Below are 20,039 nucleotides of genomic sequence, written 5' to 3' on the forward strand. Positions count from 1 at the left end.
AACTGGGGTGGCAAGATCTACTGGGGGGTATGGAATACCCCCCAGGTGGAGGGGGGGGTCCGGGGCCCTCCCCCCGGAAAATTGTAAGAAACTGGCTTTAAATTTGTTAGTATTTTAAGCTTTTTCAAGCTATTTTTACAAAAATTTTACTGCTAACAACTTAGCCTAAAACAATAATTTTTAATGAATTGAGTTATTAACTAAACCACAAGGTCCACAAGTGAGGTAATTATTGTTCACACACACTCAAAAGTGTGCCCAATTTTAATTTATGTGTGCCCAGCCCGTTTGTTTTTTATAAAAGGAAAATCAAGTAAACATGATCAAACAAATTTCACTTTATTCTATGTAACCAGACTGCATCCACAAGTTAGTTTTAAACAAAATGAAGCCTTCTCTTCTGGCTTGAATTGAAGTCATCAATTACTTTTGAAATGTCTATTTCTACACTCCTTTCAATAGCCAAAAGGGCTAACGAAGACAACCTCTCCTGGCCAATAGAGTTTCTAGTATATGTCTTTAACCGCCGTAAGCATGAAAAGGATCTCTCACACGATGCCGAGTTCATTGGAATTGTATAGTACAAACGAAAAAGTTCAAAAAGGCATAGGGAACACACTTTTCAAAGATGTTTTGTACAAAAAACGTCAGCTCTTTCTTGGATACTTTTTGCTTCTTGATTCCTCCGTTCTGTTAAAACAGTTTAGTTCAGACAGAAGAATGTCATAGTCTAAACTATAGTATTTACACACATACTGTACACTGGCTGTGTCTATATCACTTCCACCTAGAACTTTGCTTAAGTGGTTAAGTACATCTAGGTTGTTTTCTTGAAGCCTGGCCTCTATCTCCTCGCTTAGGATATCAATAACTGGCCAGAAGGATTTGAAACTTTGTAGTACTGTTGTACAGATTCAAATGGAGCTTTACTCCCACCCCCGATTTTTGAGGGAATTTTAGCCCCTTTCCTTGGCAACTCGGCAGCTCTAAAACCCGCACGTGTCAGCAATTTCTGTGCAGTGATTGAACAACTTGGTGAAAAACTCATCTGTTCTGAAGGATTGCAAAACTTCAAGTGTGCTGTTTTTTACAGATTTCACAACTTCATAGGTCACACTGCTTGACTGAAGGGTCTTTGACAGTATGTCACATTGTGTTAGAACTCTCCTGAGTAATAGAAGGTCAAATACAAAGTTGAAGTCCTCCATATTTTTCAACAAAGCATTGGCTTGTCCCACCACTGTCAGGGTCTGTTTCAGAAATCTCTCGTAGTGTCGTAAGAGTGGCATCAAAATTATCTAACAAAGAACGCACTGCTTCGACACGGCAAGCCCATCTGGTATCACTCAAAGACTTCAATGTTGCTGTTCCACCACTAAAGCTTTTTGCACTTTTTTGAATGTTTTTCAAAAACAGCATGTCTTTTAGGTTGATTTCTCAATGAAGTTTGTAAAGACTTTGAAGCACAAAGAAGGTGTTTCTTATTGAATTCACGCTTGTGCAACAGCTTACAATGCACAAGTTCAATATATGTGCATTGCAGTGAATGTACATTGCCATGGGGGCTTCTTGTATAATTCTAGCTGCCACTCCTTTGTAGGGACCCCTCATGTTCGAAGCCCCATCATAGCACTGAGCACGCAGATGTTTAATATTCAAGTCCAGTGAAATCAAAACGTCCTTAAGTACATTTGCCAGTGTATCGCCATCAGTTCTTCTAGCACGGTAAAACCCCACAAACGACTCATGAACTTCTAGTTTATCAATTAACATGTCTCAAGACAATAGCTACTTGCTCGTGCTTTGCTATGTCTTGGGTCCTCATCAGCTATAATGGCAAAAAAACATTTGCATCTTTAACTTCTTTGGCAATGTGCAACTTAATTTGTTCCCCAATTATGGACAGAAGCTCATTCTGGAAAGTCGCTGAAGTATATTGAAAATTTTTGCGATGCTCTACAAAGAATTTGTTTACTAAACTATTATCTTTGGAACGAAGCCTCATCAGCTCCAAAAAGTTTCCTCTGTTTTTTTGAATCTGTAGATTCGTCATGACCTCTTAGAGCAATAGATTGTCTCCCACAAAATATCAGGGATTCACACAAAGCCTCTAAGTACAATCTGTTTTCTTGTACTTCTTCTGAATACTTTTGATTTACTTTTTCAATAACAGTGCCACTTTTGTCGGCTTCTCTTAAAGAACTGAGTTTAGTGTTACTACTTCGATGCGAGTTACTCTTTTCATGATTCTCAAATACTTTTACAGCTTTCTTCCATTTGGAAAACCCACTGAGTGTAAATACATTTTCTGCATTTTTTTTCTTCTGGGCTGTAAAACGAACGGCAGGCAAAACAGAAACGCTTTGTCAGTTAGAGGACTGTATTTCCAGCCAAGGATACAGTTTTATACCACTCCTGGCCTAAATTTCCTACCATCCGTTTTAGGGAAATTTAATTCTCGTGGTTGGAATGAGCCTTCCCTAAAAAACGCCTTAGCCAAACCTGGGCCATGAGCAGGATCACGTTTATTAATTACAGTGATTGTCAATTGGTCAGATGAACTAGAGGGAACAGCTAGGACTCTGCACTTCATCTGTAGGAGTAGTTGTGGTAATCTTCATTTGTAGTTGTGGTTGTTAACTGAGCCGATGACGAATCTAAAAACGTCTACTACAGCCGGTTCTGGTTCATGTTCCAAAACAACTCCTTCTGGTAGTTCATCTTCTAACCGTTTCTTTTTGTTTGCTGGGCCTGAGCTAAAGTAGGACAGCAACGAACTCTGCCCCTTTTTTGTTCTTCTGAGCCTGAAAAAACCCCATTAAGAATAGCAAAAGAACATTTAAATAATGGCAAAAATGCTACTAGAACACAGAGTCCTAAACCTAAAATTAATACAAGTCTAATATAACATGCATAGGCTTTGCACAATTTTTTTGATTTTTGGGGCGCTATTGTGTGTGACACTATTTCTCATCTCTTTGTTTTGAACATCGTACCATTTGATAGGGGATTGAAAGGGCAAACAAAAAAGATGCCCTGACATTTGACTTCAAGTTTATGGTTTTCATACAATTTTAGGTTAAGAAATTTTAAATGGCAATCATTTTGAAACTAATGATTGAATTAAATTGGTAATTCTTCTGAATATGGATATTTGTATTAGATAAAAACCATGCCAAGTTTGAGTTAAATCGGTCAAAACATTCTCGAGATATAAATAAAAATTTAATAAAACAAAATGGTAGATATCTCAAAAACGGTGTTTTTTAAGAAAAACCATTATTCTTCATTTTTACTTTATTTTGATTTATCTACCAAAGTTTTGTTTTGTAATTTTGGGAAATTTTGTGTAAAATTTGTATCGGAATAAACACAGCCTAACAGCCAATGAGTAAAACAGTCATACTTTTTATTTGCATACTGTAAACTGTACTTAAGAAGCTGTAGGCGTACACGAAAACCCAAGTCTGCCTACATTACCAGGTTTCGAAATAGTTTAAAATTTGCTATTAATCTGGTATTTTTATTACACATAATCTTTTTTTTTTTTGCCTAAAGATAAAGTTCATTTAGTGCCTTACTCTACGAGTTGATTGTAAAACATGTATTTTAAATAATTGCAAGACCATAAAAGATCTGGATGTTTACTAATTATTTTGTATGACCTTTTTAGTCATTGGCTCTTCGACACAAACGTCTGCAGCCTGACAGCCACGGCATTGCAAAAAAAACAGCTGTCAAACACAGGAAGGCGTGAGTTATTAAAATGACAGTAACATAACCTAATTAGAGGTATAAGCTGAAATTACTTAATTTCAGGTGATTGGATGGTATCGTTGTTATTTTTACATATATAGGTTAAAGTAGTGTTGCGTTAAATGTGAGGTTATATGACATCGGTAAAAGCATTTAGGTGGCCAAACAAACAAAAATAAAACCTAGTATTCCATACCGTACTATAAAACAAGCTACTTCCCTTATATATGCAAAAACTTCTCCTATACCAACCAATTACACCTATAAAATGTTTTAAACAAACTAAAAACCATAACCGTAAACAATGCAGAACTAACTGGCAGAACTAATAAAGTTAGAAGTTGAGGTTATGTTTTTTGGGGGCCATTTATTGAAATCTAGTCAGTAAAAAGATTTTCTATTTTTCAGCATTAGGCCTAGTTGGATGTAAACAAAGATGGGGAAACTCCAGAAACTGACCAACACCTAAGTTTAACCTACGAAATAAGAAATAACTGAACTAAACTTACCATCTCTTAGTCCATGCAATCATACGACGGTTCACTTGAAATGTAATTCACATCGTACTGCAACTGCAACTATCGAATACATCTACTGAGGAGTAAGGTTAAAGTAGGCAGGCGACACGACAGACGTTGTCTGCTTCTAGCTGTAAAGACAATATACTACAACAGGTGCCCTGTTGCCAAATCTCCCTCGCCAACTGTGTATTACAGAGTTGCCGTTTCCAGACGGCAGACGAGAAGCAGCCTACATTGCTCATTCTCGCTCTTCACGCATTTAATGTTCCTTATTTCATTTCGTAAATTCTACTACACCAATATTTCATTTTAAGTTTATGATTTACAAGTTTTTAAAAAGACGTGCTAATCTTTCTGTGCTAAACTAAGCAAAATTAATGGAGAATTGATAAAGTTAAAAGGTTCCCTATTGGTAGACTTGTATTTTCCAGTTTTAAGTAAGTTTATATGTAAATTATTTAGACATTTACTTCAAAATTCTGGGGTGGCAAAATACCGGGCTCCACAATTCTCTGGGGTGGCAACTGCCACCCCTTGCCACCCCCAAATTACGCCTATGTCAACACATATAATTACAGAATTTGTTGATAGCGAATTTCACTTGATTACACTATTTGATGTTTGTCAAATCATCCTATTATTTAAAATAGTTGTAGTTTAACGGTTGGCCACCAGGGGAACAATAATACTAGTTCTGCTGCTGTCCACCAGGTTACATGCTTAGTTAGTTTGTACTTACTCTGGTAGGGGCGTCGTTGTTGTAGTTCCTTTCACTGAAGTTATTAATTATTAGAATTGGAATTAAAAATACAAAATCGCCTTCACTTGAATTAAACAACAACGAAATTAAAATATATTATATATAAACAACATACAGTGTATATTACAGTAAAAGTTATGAAAACGAAAAAAATTCTTATGTAATTGTATACCTTCTCACTTGCAGATAAAATTTTAATTAGTTTATAATTGATGGACACGTTCACACTTCCACGGTTGTGGATGGGTAGGTAGAAAAATATATTTGAAAGCTGCATTTCAGTCAGTCTTATAGGAGTGATGATTTGCAGCTATAAACTATAGTGATCAAGTTGTTCGTTGTTCAAAGACGGATCAAACTTTAAGTATAGATAGATACTTGTGGTATATTTATTCAGCTACAAAAGCTCTGTCACGAACTGTACTATGTAAAATAGCTAATTATATTTTACACAATGTATTATTTAAATTTAACACATGAATACGCATAAACCCGTGAGTTTTTTTAACTACACAAAAGTATTGAACTGAACTAAAATTTAAATAACAATAATTTTCAACAAAAAGAGTTTTAACATTAAACGTTATATGGATGTATAAATTACGTTGAATTACTGCAATTATAAACCATTATTTCAGTACTTAGTATCAGTGAGGGCACCTGATTAGTATGTGAGGACTAGTAAAATAATAAGTACGAGAAAATATCTGTATCTTGTAACCATGTAGATTAGTGGACACAAAGTATCTGTCATCAGTATTATTGTAACGCAGTATCAGTTACTAGTACTGAAGAAAAGTAGCCGTTACAAAGTATTGATTACTGAAAAATCGCCTCCTCTCTAAATGGATTGCAGCTCATCTATGTTATTTTAAAGATTTAATCTTTTTATAAGTGTCAAATTCGTAGATGAATTTATTCATAGACATATGTTTACCTTGCAATATAGTATTAAGCATTAGTGATTAATTTATAATCGCCTGTGACAAGTATATTCTTTATATTATCTTAATTTAAAACCAAACAAACTGGTTTCTACATTGTGCTGTACTTAATGATTCAATGTATATAATTTTAGTAAAATTTTATCCACCGATAATTAAAACAACAGACATAATTCTAATGTTATTTAGTACAGTTTCAGAGATCTTTCTTTAATAATTTTCTTCTTATACTTGATGCCAAAATGGAGGTTTTTTTAAAGTAAAACTAACACATAAAAATATTAATGAACACATAAAATTTTAAGTTTATTTAAATGCATTTAGAGCCAATCTCATAGCTTGGTTTTGTATAAATTCTGATTTGTTTAGCCCAGTATGATAGACATGACCAAACCAAGAAACTACAATATAATCTAGCTTTGCTAGTATCAAGCCCTTGTATATTTTAGTTACCAAGTCGGTATGAGTTCTTTGTCTGTCACAGGATAATATTTTAAGTATCAGATGAACACTTCTATCAGTAAGTAAGCCTACGTAAGCAATTTGATAATGTCTGTAGTTAACAGCATCACATTTATTTAAAACAATTTTTATGGTAGTCTTTTAAAGGTTACAGCTTGTGAACATTTATCATTAGTACAGAATTGTATGTATAGTAAACTTACTAAAGGTCAAGACATGGAATAGGGGACCAGCAAGGCACTATCGTTCTTCTTACCTGTAAGACCCAACTAGTTGGACTTTTTAGTTGTTACCAGAAGAGATAAATAAAAAAATATATATATTTGAGTTAGTTGGCATAAATAATATAAAGAGGCCGGGTTTTGATAGCAAACATTGCTAAAATGATAGTTACGTTAGTAAAGTGTATGAATCTTATTGTCAAGGGTTGCCGACGAGAAGTAGGAATTTATGATGAGTCTCAGGGGATAGATGCAAATTCAACAAGATAGGGATATTTGGATTGGATGTACAATTCAAAATTATAATAATACTGTATTAATATGATGGAGTTAATTATCATTAGAACAGTTTTGTATGTATAGTAAACTTACTAGAGGTCAAAAAAGGGATATGTGACCAGCAAAGCAACTATCGTTCTTCTTACCTGTAAGCCCCAACTAGTTGGACTTATTTGTTGTTACCAGAAGAGATAAATAAAGCAAAAAAATAAATTTGAGTTAGTTGTAATACATAATGTAACTGTGTTGATAGCACATTTTGGTCGAATGAGAGTTACGTTAGTAAAATGTATGAAATTTCGGAACTGTTTGTGCAGGGTTGCCGTCCCGATGTAGGAATTAATGATGAGTCTCAGGGGATAGATGCAAATTCAACAAGATAGGGTTATTTGGATTGGATGTACAATTCAAAATTATAATAATACTTTATTAATATGATGGGGTTAACAACGTTGCAAATACAATAATTAGTTCAATTAATATGTATTACTCATTACGTCGTTATTTTATTGTTTTATCGAGTAAGTTTACATCTCTACTTGTAGGAATTTCAATTATTATAAATTATAAAATGACATCTTATGCCGAATCACACTGAAGAATTTTTTCAATAATTACCTTTAATAAATGTTCAAAATGGAGGAATAGTATGAGATTTTTGTTTAGTAGCCCTAACTCACAAAAAACTAAAAAAGCGGGTTTTAGAAAAATGTTAAAATAACTTGTCTGGCCACACTTGTAAAGTTATTATTTAACTAGCACTTATTCACGTCTTCGCACGCATTTTCTTCCATACTAATAACCATCTTCCGAACGGGGGACGCTGCTTTAGCACCCCCTGGAATAAGCACCCCCTCGGGCTCTGACGTCACGGCAGGGGGGTGCTAATTCAGCGCACGGACACGGACCAGGCACGGAATTAGCACCCCCCGGCTACAAGGGGGTGCTAAATCAGCGCCATGAACATGGTCGAAGCCCTGAATTAACACCCCCCTGTTCCAAGGGGGTGCTTATTCAGCGCATGTACATGGCTCAGTCACTGAATTAGCACCCCCTAGCATTCAACCAGCAAAAAAGGGTATTTATCTTTTACATATTCAATTCAATCATAAATATAATAGTTGTTATCTGGATTTTTGTGACGCTGCCTCTTATAAGCTACTATCTACGATTGTTTTGCAATTTCCGATGAACGATTAAATAATATAATAATCAAATATGGCTACTTTCTCTTAAAAATTACATAGACTTAATTTTACATAATAATGCTCCGACTAACAAGGCTAATAGACCTTAGAACTCCTCCCTCTCATACGCATTGTCATATTTGTGTAATAATTTTCACTCATGACTTTGCTTTCTTAATTTGTTCTATATATCACCTATTAAAATAATAAATTAAATCATATCCTTCATTTATTCTATTTCAGTTAATATGTTTGTAAATTTAATTAACGCACTGCTAAATATATATTTAAAAAAACATAAAATTCTCGTCGATTCTGAGTCGATTTTTGGAATATTACGGAAGGTAAAATGTAATTATGGTTTTTATACACAATTAGTCTAGTATCTTTGCTGTGTCATTTTTATTGTACAGGTATTGAGTACTGGGCGTCCATACCAATGAAAGATCTAGTCTACTCATAGTCTAGTTAAGGGTATTCACTGAGCATTAACAGTTCAAACTTAACCCAATCGTGAAAAACTCAATGAAACATGTTTTCTACATATAATTAAAACTATGTTATTTGTATATATGAATCCATAATTAAAGTATTTATTTCATTTTAATAGCTTCACGGAAATGGAATCTTCTTTTTTTAGTTTAATTAACTCAAATGTAAAAAAACAATTACAACAAATAATTTTGTAAACAATTTAGGCTCGTATTTTAGGCAAAATAGTTCACTGTCACACAGTATAGAATTTTTCTCTGCGGCATTTTTGTTTCATATTTAATTTTAATTAAATTTCAAAATTAGGTTTATAGAATGAAACAGATGAAGTATGAAAATTACAGTTTTTGACTTGTCATTTATTACAGAAATAATTTTTTCAGTACCTGCCCTTAAATAATTACTCGTAACCATCTGCAGTAAGAAAAAACTAGATTATAATTTTTTTATCTTATGCACTATTAGGCGTATAGTGAATCATCTGCACAATGGAACAGCTACATAGACTTAACACTACACAAAAATCCGTAGAATGGTACTCACAAAAAATATCTCAAGGTTACGCCCATAAGTATTACTATTGCTTACGTGTAAAATATCCTCTATAGAAATCATGCCTAACTATTTTTCATGATTAAAGGAATATATTATAGAAAAAATCAAATACATTTCACATGAGGCTACAACTTGAAGATACATTATTAGTTTATGAACTTAACACTGTGATAAAAACCTTATGGATTGAGGCATTGGTAGCTAAGGATGAAGTATATTAATCCGCAAAGGTTTCTTCCTAACTAGTTAATGTAAAAAAAATGTTTGGTCGACTTCTGTCCATCTTACTTCTAGCAGATATATCCCTCTGGTAAAGGATTATACCCTCGATTATATTACTTTTTCTAACGGTATCGATGATAATTAGTGTAATATTACGAGAATGAATAATAGAAATTCATATTGGGACTTTCATATTAAGTGATATCAACTATTACATGTAAAGTATTCCCACATATATGTTTTGTTGCTCCTTTTATGAGTAACCCTATTTTCAAATGTGGATCATAAAATCTTTTATTACCTACGATACTTTAGGAAAGGAGGGATCGTGATTTTTAATTACTTTAGAACATCAGTTCAAAAAATCATGGAATGTCGCATTGACATTAAAATTGGAATATTTTCCAATGACCATAATTTATTTTCATCAGTAGTATGCCATTTTTTAAAGACATGAAGGAGATGTCTATGACGTACCAGTTATTCTAGAAAAATTCCGTACGAAGGGGCGGGTATCAGCTAGTAAACATTTAAAAACTTGAAACTCGTTATATTTTTGCCTTAACATCGTTGCTCGTTTATATATTGGCCGTCTACCAAATATGAAAATATACAGAGTGAAAATCAACCTGCAAATATCGAATTGTAGGACTGTAGGTCCACACATAATTTTGACGAAGCTGACGAAACCCGTGCGTGCACTACCGACCCTACTTTTCAAACTGATGTGGCCGTATCGAGTGGTTGAGTAATAATATCGATGTTATTCTCAGTTGTTATTCCTATATTAATACATAACTTATTATGTATAGTGAATTTGTTTGATGAAATTTCTAAAAAATATAAGAAGAAAATCATAACAATGTTTGAGTGTACAGGCCCAAGGTGTAGCATATTATACTCTCTAGGTAACAGATACTTTTACACGAGTAAAGAGAAAAGATAAACTAGAACACGGTAATGATGTATGGACAAAAACTGAAAATCATCGCCCTTTTGTATGCAGTTAAAGAATATTTAACTATTGTGTGTTACATTAGTCAGACGTGCGCTTCTAACCCCATGTATCTGGAAGTGTCAAACTTAAGAATGAACATTCTTACAATATTGTAAAAAGAAGAGTGAAATCTCAGTGGTCTTTAATAAAGCGTCTATAAAAAGGTAAAATTTAAAATTACACTTTCAGCTTAGCTGTACTTTTATTTTAAGGCTATTTATATCGGAAAGTGTAGAGAATTTTTGTTACACTCTAATTTTCAATTCGTTTTGTAATTTTTATAACTGATTTGTAAACTAGGTAGTAAACAGATGTATAGAAGCATAAATATTACTTCATTAATAATAAAAAAATACTACACAAATATACATAATTATTTCATTTTGTATACAGTAAACTTTTATATTTTTTTAATGTTTTATTTTCCGGGTTAGAAACAAAATCTTCAAACCTCGGTTAGAACAAACTTAACAACTGCAACAAATAGCAATCTTTACTGGTACATTTAAGCATCTACGTTTAACACCGTAATCAATAGCATATCTACAAACTCCGTATAAAATTTTACAAGCCAAAAGTAGGTCTGAGGTCTTCCATTTAAAAACAAAATATTAAAATAGACATATAATAACTACAAAGACATTTTTTTAATTTTTGGTCTAGGTATATCAACATGTATTAGAGTGTTTTTTTCTGACGTCTCAATCAAAAGAAACTTTGTTTAGAAATAATTAAGAATATTATGACCACAGTTCAGCAATGTAATGTTAAAATCACTTGATTAGAGCAGCTAAAATCAAAACAGGCTGATTGTTGCAGCCCACATTCAGTCATATAAAATAAAGGCGGATATTGTTTGGTAATTGGTTTTAAAAAACAGTAATTGGTTTTAAAAAAACAAACTATCTCCCTTATTTCACAACCAATTTTTAAAACTTGGTATCGTTAGATTTTTTATTAAATTGTGTAATAATTTAGATATTTTTTTTACCATATATCGCTTTTAAGATATTTACGCTTAAAGATCTTTTAGAAATCAATATTTTGAAAATAAAGCTTGTAAGAAATTTTAAATTTTTGATTTTCCTTAAGGTTATAAAGGTATATACAAAATTTTAACCTAAACAATCCATCAAATATAAATAGTAAAGTAAAAAAGACAAAATCAAAACAAAATTGTGGCTATTAGAGTAATTATTGAGTTTTAGAAAGGTGAATATGATTGTTTTTTTGCATTTGGTCCATGAATAATGTCTGAAAATATTGGTAGAGATTGTGGAAACACTCTCTATAATAATTTTATGTACAGAGTGTCCTGTAATTCTTTAGGACAAGTCTATATACCGCAACTGCTCAGGTCATGGCAAAAACGTATTTCAGAATATTATAGAAATAGATCTTTGGTGCTTAGTTTCCTATCCGTTAGTCTGTATGTGTTTTTTATATACAAATTCGCTTTAATATCTTAAAACGAATAAACAAATCCTACCTAATTTGGATCAAATATTTGTGGTAATAAGGCCAGTAGTTATAAAACAATATTCATTAATACTTTCGAAATGGCGGCCCATTAAATACTGATTAACTTTGAATGTCTTAAAATCCAGCAGGTATACAAGAATAAATCTGATCGTGGATTGTATCACAAATCTAATTACTCAAATACTATTTCAAACTAAATAATAAATAACTCATTAAGAGCATCTTTACTGTTAAAAAAACATTGGTTCGTGAAAATTAAATTAATATCAACTTTAGAGTATCTTATCCCTATTTCTTTTATTTTTGTGATATATTATGCAAAACATTTGAAATACATGTTTCAGGGCCTATCTAAAGATAGAATACAATCATATATTTCATGTTTAATGAATTTATTTTAATATCTGTTGTTTTCGGACATATTTATTTACGAAAATTTAGTCAAGCGACAATCAGATGTATTTCAATTAAAACCGCTTATCTTTGATTTTGTCATCTATAAAAGCATTATTGTCTGAATATTACTGTACGAATTTTCTTGTTCTTTATTATTCTTAATATATAACAGATAACCTAGTCACTTTATTTAGTTTTTTCACATATATTGTGAATAAATTGAAGCTTTATGATAAATACAACAGTTTATTATTGTTAATTAAGGACATTTGTTTTGTCATTCATTGTTCATAAAAGGCGTTCATTGTTGATACATTTGCAATATCTCTAGTAGTTTTTAATTTATTAGAAAAAAAAGTTGCTTGGCAACAGATATTAATGTATTTCCTGTACTTTAAATGAAGGGACTAAGATTGTGAGCACGATTGGCATAAGATATTCTGGAGCTGCCGTTTACTCGATTTTTGTATTGTGACCTACTCGTTGAGATTTTCCAAGATATTCCATTTTTAACAACAAAAAAAACGCACACTAACCGACAGAGGGGAAATTAAACAATGTAGATCCATAATACTCAGTATATAAATGTATGTTTTGACAGCAATAACGCTTTTGAAAATACGGTAGTATATTTATTGCTACGTGTTTTAACATTGTTTTCAACTTTTTTTTTTTAATTATAGTTGAACTAACTGATATGGATATAACTGAATGATATTTATTCTTATAGGTATAAAATAATATTTAAATTGTTTGTCAAGTGTGTTTGAAATTATACTATTCAGTTTAAATAGTATAATTCAGTTTATGATGCGTCCTTAAAATAATTGGCTCTTAGCCGTCGCAAAAATTACAATTTCACGGTTCTAATTTTCCCGCTTTTGATTGGTATTCGAAAAAATTAAAATAAATAAATAATTGTTTTTAAAGTGGTTAATAGGTTGATATAATCTCTGACCATGTATATTTATTACACATGCCGGATTTACGCAATATCAGTTCCTCTGCGTTGTTCGTACCACGATTTTAAATTAATTTTACTTTAAAATAAAACCTGTATTTGAATGCCTAGAACCTAGTTTTTTACTTAAGTATATTTGATGCATAGTATTTTTATAATTGGTAATGAACTGTTTGTTTTGAAATTTTAAGTAAACCACAGCAATGCAGTAAATATACTCATTGCAAAATATATATATATATATATATATATATAATATATAAATAATTATATATATTATTTTATTTTATTGAAAAATAAATCGCAATATGGTTTAAACGTTTATTACTATATTCCGTTGGAGTAATTATTCATCTCATCAATACGCTGATTTAGCAGCCCCCAGATTCAAGGGGGTGCTAAATCAGCACATGAGCACGGTCAAGGCGCTGAATTAGGGACCCCCCTATTCGAAGGGGGTGCTAAATCAGCACATGAACACGGTCGAGGCGCTGAATTAGGACCCCCGTATTCCAAGGGGGGGTGTTTATTCAGGGCCTGGACACGGCCACTGTGCTGATTTAGCACCCCCTTTCGTGACGTCAAAATGACGTCAGTAGCGAGGGGGGTGCTATGTCCAGGGGGTGCTAATTCAGGCGCACCTTCCGAACATCACCGAATAAAATCAAAAAGAACTGAAACTCAACACAAAATTATTTAAACCAATAAACAATATTCAATGATTAACTATCACGAACAACATTTGTATCCTTAGACCCAGCGCACACGGAGCGACTGTTCTGCAACTATAGTTGCAGACCAGTTTAGCGCTCAACTATTTGGTGACCCCGACTATGTATTGAAGTGGGGAGGCGCACACGACGCGACCGGATTTTGACGATCTAAAACCAGTCACATGCAACCACGGGCCCGCGGTTTCAGTTGCGTTGCAGACTTCTGTTGCACCAGATCACGTGGGGTTTTACCGGTGTTTTGACAGAAGCATAGTGTCTATTTCAACATAAGTGATCAAGAACTCAACATTAGGCTCGTTGGGGCAGTGGAGAAGTATGAAGTTCTGGTGTATTCTATAGTTGTAGAATATTCGCTCCGCGTGCGCTTTGTCTAAGTTTTTATGGCAAATTTTAAAAGTTTCGACATAGAGATATCATTGAACAAAGAGTTATAAAGATTTACATTATATTTAGACCAGCTAGCATCTTGATTTTATTATATATTACCATACGTGCGATATCAACATTACTTAAATTTATTACATTAACATTAATTTCAGGATTCCTTTTAGGTTGAAGCAACTTGTGAAATGGTTTTGGTCTGTTTGAAACGCTTGAGCAGATAATGGACAATCAAAAGTATCTAACCAATGATTAGATTTCTTACTCTTAAAATATTGTTTGTTTTGCACAATCTTTGTGGCACAATTTACCGGTATCAATACTTATATAAGTTGTATTGTACTTCACAATAAACTACATTACTTCATTTTGGAGTGTTAGGTGAATTTATTAAGCAATTGATAAGTACAGTGCAGAACTATTGGCAAAATACGATTATCAAATTTACTGAACACAACTTTTCCAGCAGTTCCTCGACATTAGAACATTGCATTATGGCATTGCCCATGATTTTAAAATAGTTCGACTACGCACTCAACACATATAATATTACAGAATTTTTTCATGGCGAATTTCACTATATAACTGTCCATTTGTTTTTGTTTTTGTCAAACCATGGCATTATTGAAAATAGTGGTAGTTTAACTGCTGCCCACCAGGGGAACAATAATACTAGTTATGTTGCTGTCCACCAGGTTAAATGCTTAGTTTGTACTAAATCTGGTAGGTGCGCCGTTATTGTAGTTCCTTTCACTGATGTTATTAATTATTAGGATTGGAATTAAAAATACAAAACTACCTTCGCTTGAATTAAACAAAATTTAAATTAAAATATATTATTTATAACAACATTCTGTGTATCTTACAGTAAAAGTTAAAAAAAGAAAAACATCTTATGTTGTTTTATACCTTCTCACTTGCAGATAAACCTTTAATTCGTTTATAACCGATAAACATGGTCTCATGTTATCTGTTAAGATTGATTGGTGAATATTTTTAAGTTATACAATTTTTGAGGGCTGCATTGCAGTCGTTCTTACCCGAGTGTTATAATTTAGCTATAAACGATTGTATTAAGTTGTTATGTTACGGGTCAATTAGTAAGAATCCGTTATCGATAGCCTACTTTGGTATCTTTATTCAGCAGTACCGATTACATAACAGTACAAGTTTAGATACTTATTTAACAAATACCCCTGCTCTAATAAGTAGAATACTTTTCCGTATTGGTAACGTTTTAAATAATACGTATTTCCTATTGAAGGGCTTAGAAAAGACAGATTTACCTAAAGTTATTCAAAAGTACAAACTCATTTTTTAACCCTGTATAAACAAGATTAATTATTACAATCGTAAATGTTTATGATATTTAAAACGTATTTAATATTGCAATACAAATCCCTGCTTTCATAAATACATTTTAATCCACTTTATAAGAAGTAGGAATTTTATTTTATTATTTGTTACGTTAACAGTTTACTATTATAAAACAACAACAAAATCTATCACATGAATAAAATATTATATACAATCCTAATTATAATTTACAGAATGTATTATATACATTTAACACATGAATATGCATAAAACCCTGAATTATTGCAACTACCCAAAAGTATTGAATTGAACAAAAATTTAAATAATAATAATTTTCAACACAAAGAGTTTTCAACATTATAGGTTATATGGATATATAAATCACACTGAATTACTGCAATAATTATAAAACATTATTTCAATACTTAGTATTAGTAAGGATACCTGATTAGTACATCAGGACTAGTAAAATAATAAGTACGAGAACATAATTATTTGTATCTTGTAACCATAAAATAGTGGATACAAAATAGCTATCAACAGTATTATTGCAACGCAGTATCAGTTACAAGTACTGAAGAAAAGTAAATGTTATAAAATACTGATTACTGAAATGTCGCCTCACCTCTAATGGAACTTATCTATGTTATTTTAAAGATTTAATCTTTATATTATTGTGTCAATCTAAGCGTAAAATTTGTAGGTGAATTTGTATTCATTGACATTTGTTTTCCTTGCAACGTAGTATTAAGCCATTATCTTGGGGAACACATCTTGAAATTTGTTTCAGACGAAAAATAAAGATATGCAATTATAAACATGTAATGTATAAATTGAAATGGGCTGAAAATAAAATGTTTTTGAAACAGTTATTATTTATGGAATACAAGTTAAAGCGAAAAAATTTGGCAACTGACTTGAATAAATTATTACACTTGATGATCAAATAGTGTGGTTTTACGATATAAACACCAAGCCCAAAAAGAGAGAGCAAAAAAAATGTTCTGAATAAATGGACATTTCATAAAAAGTCACTTCTAGATAAATTGTGTTTTCTAGTCGAATCACCTTTCTAATTAATTGGATTATTATGTTACACTCATAAACTTTGGTAGGGTAGTGTGTATTTGCGATCTAGTCATGAAAGCGCTCGGATATCTACTTTACCGAGAAAATCAGGACTACCAATAAGACCATTTGGCAATTGATGAAAAATAATTAAGAAGATTGAACTTAACATTGGAATGATAAATAATATGAATAGTTACTTTATTATTACATTTTTATTTTCAATACTACGGCAACAGTATCTTCTATCGTTTTCTCGCCATTTTGCCCACTCGTTTTATACATACAGTTTTTATAAATATTTATGCTGTCTTTTTACGTTGTTCATCAATAATGGTTTAATGATTAATCCGTTGCATCAATAATTAGGTACTGTAATACATATAATATCTTACCATAGTTACAAATCAGACAATTAATTGTTATAGATTTCAGTTAAAAACTGTTTAGATCGGTAATTTGAAACGGTTAGTTTCAGTCTTCTAATTTAAGACATAATTTAATATAACATGTTTTATATCACATTTCTCAAAATAACAATTTACATAGCATGTAAGCTACAGATGTAGTTAAACGTGTAAATTTGTCATGGCAACAGTGATGAAGCACAATTTCTGAACACAGCTGACTTTGGCACTTTTAAGTAAACTGTCAGCTTTCTGCTAGAAGAATTGAATCATAGAATGTAAAAGTCTAGAGCCACTTATTAACAGATTGTTTATGGCTTAAGTAGTGTTTCCTTACAAAATCGTTCATGGGTCATGGCCATCGGGTAGTCAGTCATTAGGCCATGATAATTAAATTAATAGGAGTGATTTAATTTGAATTCTTTTTTCTTATGATTTGAAATTTGTTGTGATGTCTATTAATAGGTGTTGGTGAAAGTAGCCTAAACGTTTTCGCAGTTTTCTAAGAAATGAACTTCTTTACTTTTAATCATATTTAAAGTTATATATTTCAAAGTTTTGTTAAACATCAGCAATATCGATAAATGGATACACTGAGGTAAAACTATAATAACTAGGTTAAATGTTAATTTGATCTGTCCCATTGGAGATTGTTAAATTTGTATTCCATATGTATAGATTGAAATTTATAGTTATCAGTAGTGGACATTGATTATGTTTTTAGGGGTTTTTGTAAGCATCCAAATCATCCATACATCTATTAATAGGATATGGCTATTAAAATATTACTTGTCCAAGCTAATTTGTATGCTCTCGGCTACTTTACTTTAGATGTAATGTAGCAGTATGATAAGCAGCCACACAACAACATAATTAAGTACCAAAATATTGACTAGAAATACCTACATTCAAATTATAGTTATTTAGAATTAATTGTTGCCAGCTTTTCAGTATATTAAATAATAATATTGGGAGAGACTTTTAATAAATGGCCTACACTCATTTGATTGTTATTTTCCTACTATTCGATATATTATCCCAATTTGATAGCCTATTATATATTAATCGTACAAAACAAGAATTATAATACATTAACAACAAGAATAATATATTACAATTTTTATTAATATAAATTTTATCAATAACATTACAAAATAATAAATCCAACTATGGCCCATACCTAACACATTAGAAATATGTTACAATAGATTGTGTGGATAGCAGTGAGCAACCGCTTTTGTGAAGGCAGTAGCCAAACCCACACGTATATCAAGAAATTTATCACTCCATTTCCTCATATTCGTCATTTTAAAATTCTCAACAAATAGTTACTTCTTGCTGTTTATTGTTTATATGACAAATGACTGTAACTAATAAGTAGGAATCATATGTTTTAGTAAATCAATTGTAATGTTGAATTATCATTCGGATAAAAACAACCAAACTGAAAAAACAACCGAATAAAGAGTGTAGGCCGCTTATTAAAGTCTACCCCAATAATGTTTAAAATTAAAGGTACAATTTAATAAGTAGCCAACACTCATTAATCGGTTGTTTTCATGGAATGGTTGGATTGTTTTTATCCTAAACAATTTTGTTTTTTACATTTTATAAATATACATAGCCCAGATAGTTTTTTATTCATCATTACATTAGCCTCTTATTTTTTAAAGATATAAAACAGCTGAACTACACTGTAACTTGATATTGATTCCAATAGTTATATCGAGGATTCCTTACTTATTAATATCGATGATTAGATTGTCGTAGTGGCCGCTTATTATACTGCTACCTAACTAATATTTTTTTGGAAAATGAAAATGGTGATGAATATGAGGAAATTATGTAAGATATTACTAGATAGCCTATAGCCTACATGAGGGTTTGTCTCTTGGTTACCCATGGGGAAAATCCTTTCCTCCATTCCACAAAAGGGATTTCTGGCGGGTAGGGTCCAATAAGCGGACCCGGTTTTTTATATCGAAGAATATAATCATCGATACCTAATATTCGCATATCGAATCATAGACTATCAATCGATATAACAGTAATAACAATCATATGTTTAAATTAAAATGTGAATTTAATTATAACAAATAATAAATGAACATAACCAAAATCAGGGAAACTCATAACTTTAACTAAATGAAACAGAACGAAAACGTTTTTACTAAAGTTGTGTCCACCATTACCTTCTTTTTTTTGCATCTGAAGACGACCATGTTAGCTCCTCTGACAGTTACATTTGTTACCTTTCCACAAATATCACATAATGGATTCTTAGGTACTAACCCAACATCCTGAAGCCATAAAAAACATATTTTATCGTCTTTTAAAGCAATTTCGTGAAGCTTCCTAAGATTGACGGCCATTTTAATACACAATGTTACGTGAAATTTAAAATATTACCTTGTATTATTTGAAAGTGTTTACAGCTGTTCATATAGATTATTTAAGTTGTTAAAAATAATTCATCAGTATCGATTGATTATATCGATGGTTATGATTAAGTAATATCGTTTGCCAATTTCGATATAAAAAACCGGGTCCGCTTATTGGACCGTACCCTTTCTGGCTGCTATCTGAACGTTATTGTAACATTTTCTGATATTTAGTTGTAGGCCATAGTTAATTTTATTATTTTGTAATGTTATTGTTGTGTTTGTTATGTTATGTATTGTTACAATTTTAAACAACATAAAATAGGTACTTTCTAATTAAACGGAGGCCACCGATAATAAACAGGATTTAGCAACTTTAGGTGTGCAGTTACACGATAAATACTGTGAAACATATTTGTTTACCATCTGTACACAATTATCACGCTATAGGAATTGTTATCTGCTCGGACAGTCAAATCAGTGAAAGTATATCAAGTCGAAGGTCATTAACCGGAG

General features: G+C 31.8%; 1 protein-coding gene across 3 annotated transcripts in view; it reads left to right on the forward strand.

The window, feature by feature from the left end:
• The first annotated feature begins 17,408 nt into the window (after window positions 1–17,408).
• Window positions 17,409–20,039, forward strand: part of LOC124367530 (phosphatidylinositol 4,5-bisphosphate 5-phosphatase A-like) — a 38,572-nt gene continuing 35,941 nt past the window's right edge. For 2 of the 3 annotated variants that reach the window (XM_046824415.1, XM_046824417.1), the window contains exon 1: window positions 17,410–17,740. In XM_046824415.1, the coding sequence (XP_046680371.1) occupies window positions 17,727–17,740 (14 nt within the window). In that variant the 5' untranslated portion in view covers window positions 17,410–17,726. Of the gene's footprint in view, window positions 17,741–20,039 lie in introns of all 3 variants that reach the window. The other variant, XM_046824416.1, reaches the window with a different exon arrangement.

This window comes from Homalodisca vitripennis, chromosome 8, assembly GCF_021130785.1.
Source record: "Homalodisca vitripennis isolate AUS2020 chromosome 8, UT_GWSS_2.1, whole genome shotgun sequence".
NCBI lineage: Eukaryota > Metazoa > Arthropoda > Insecta > Hemiptera > Cicadellidae > Homalodisca > Homalodisca vitripennis.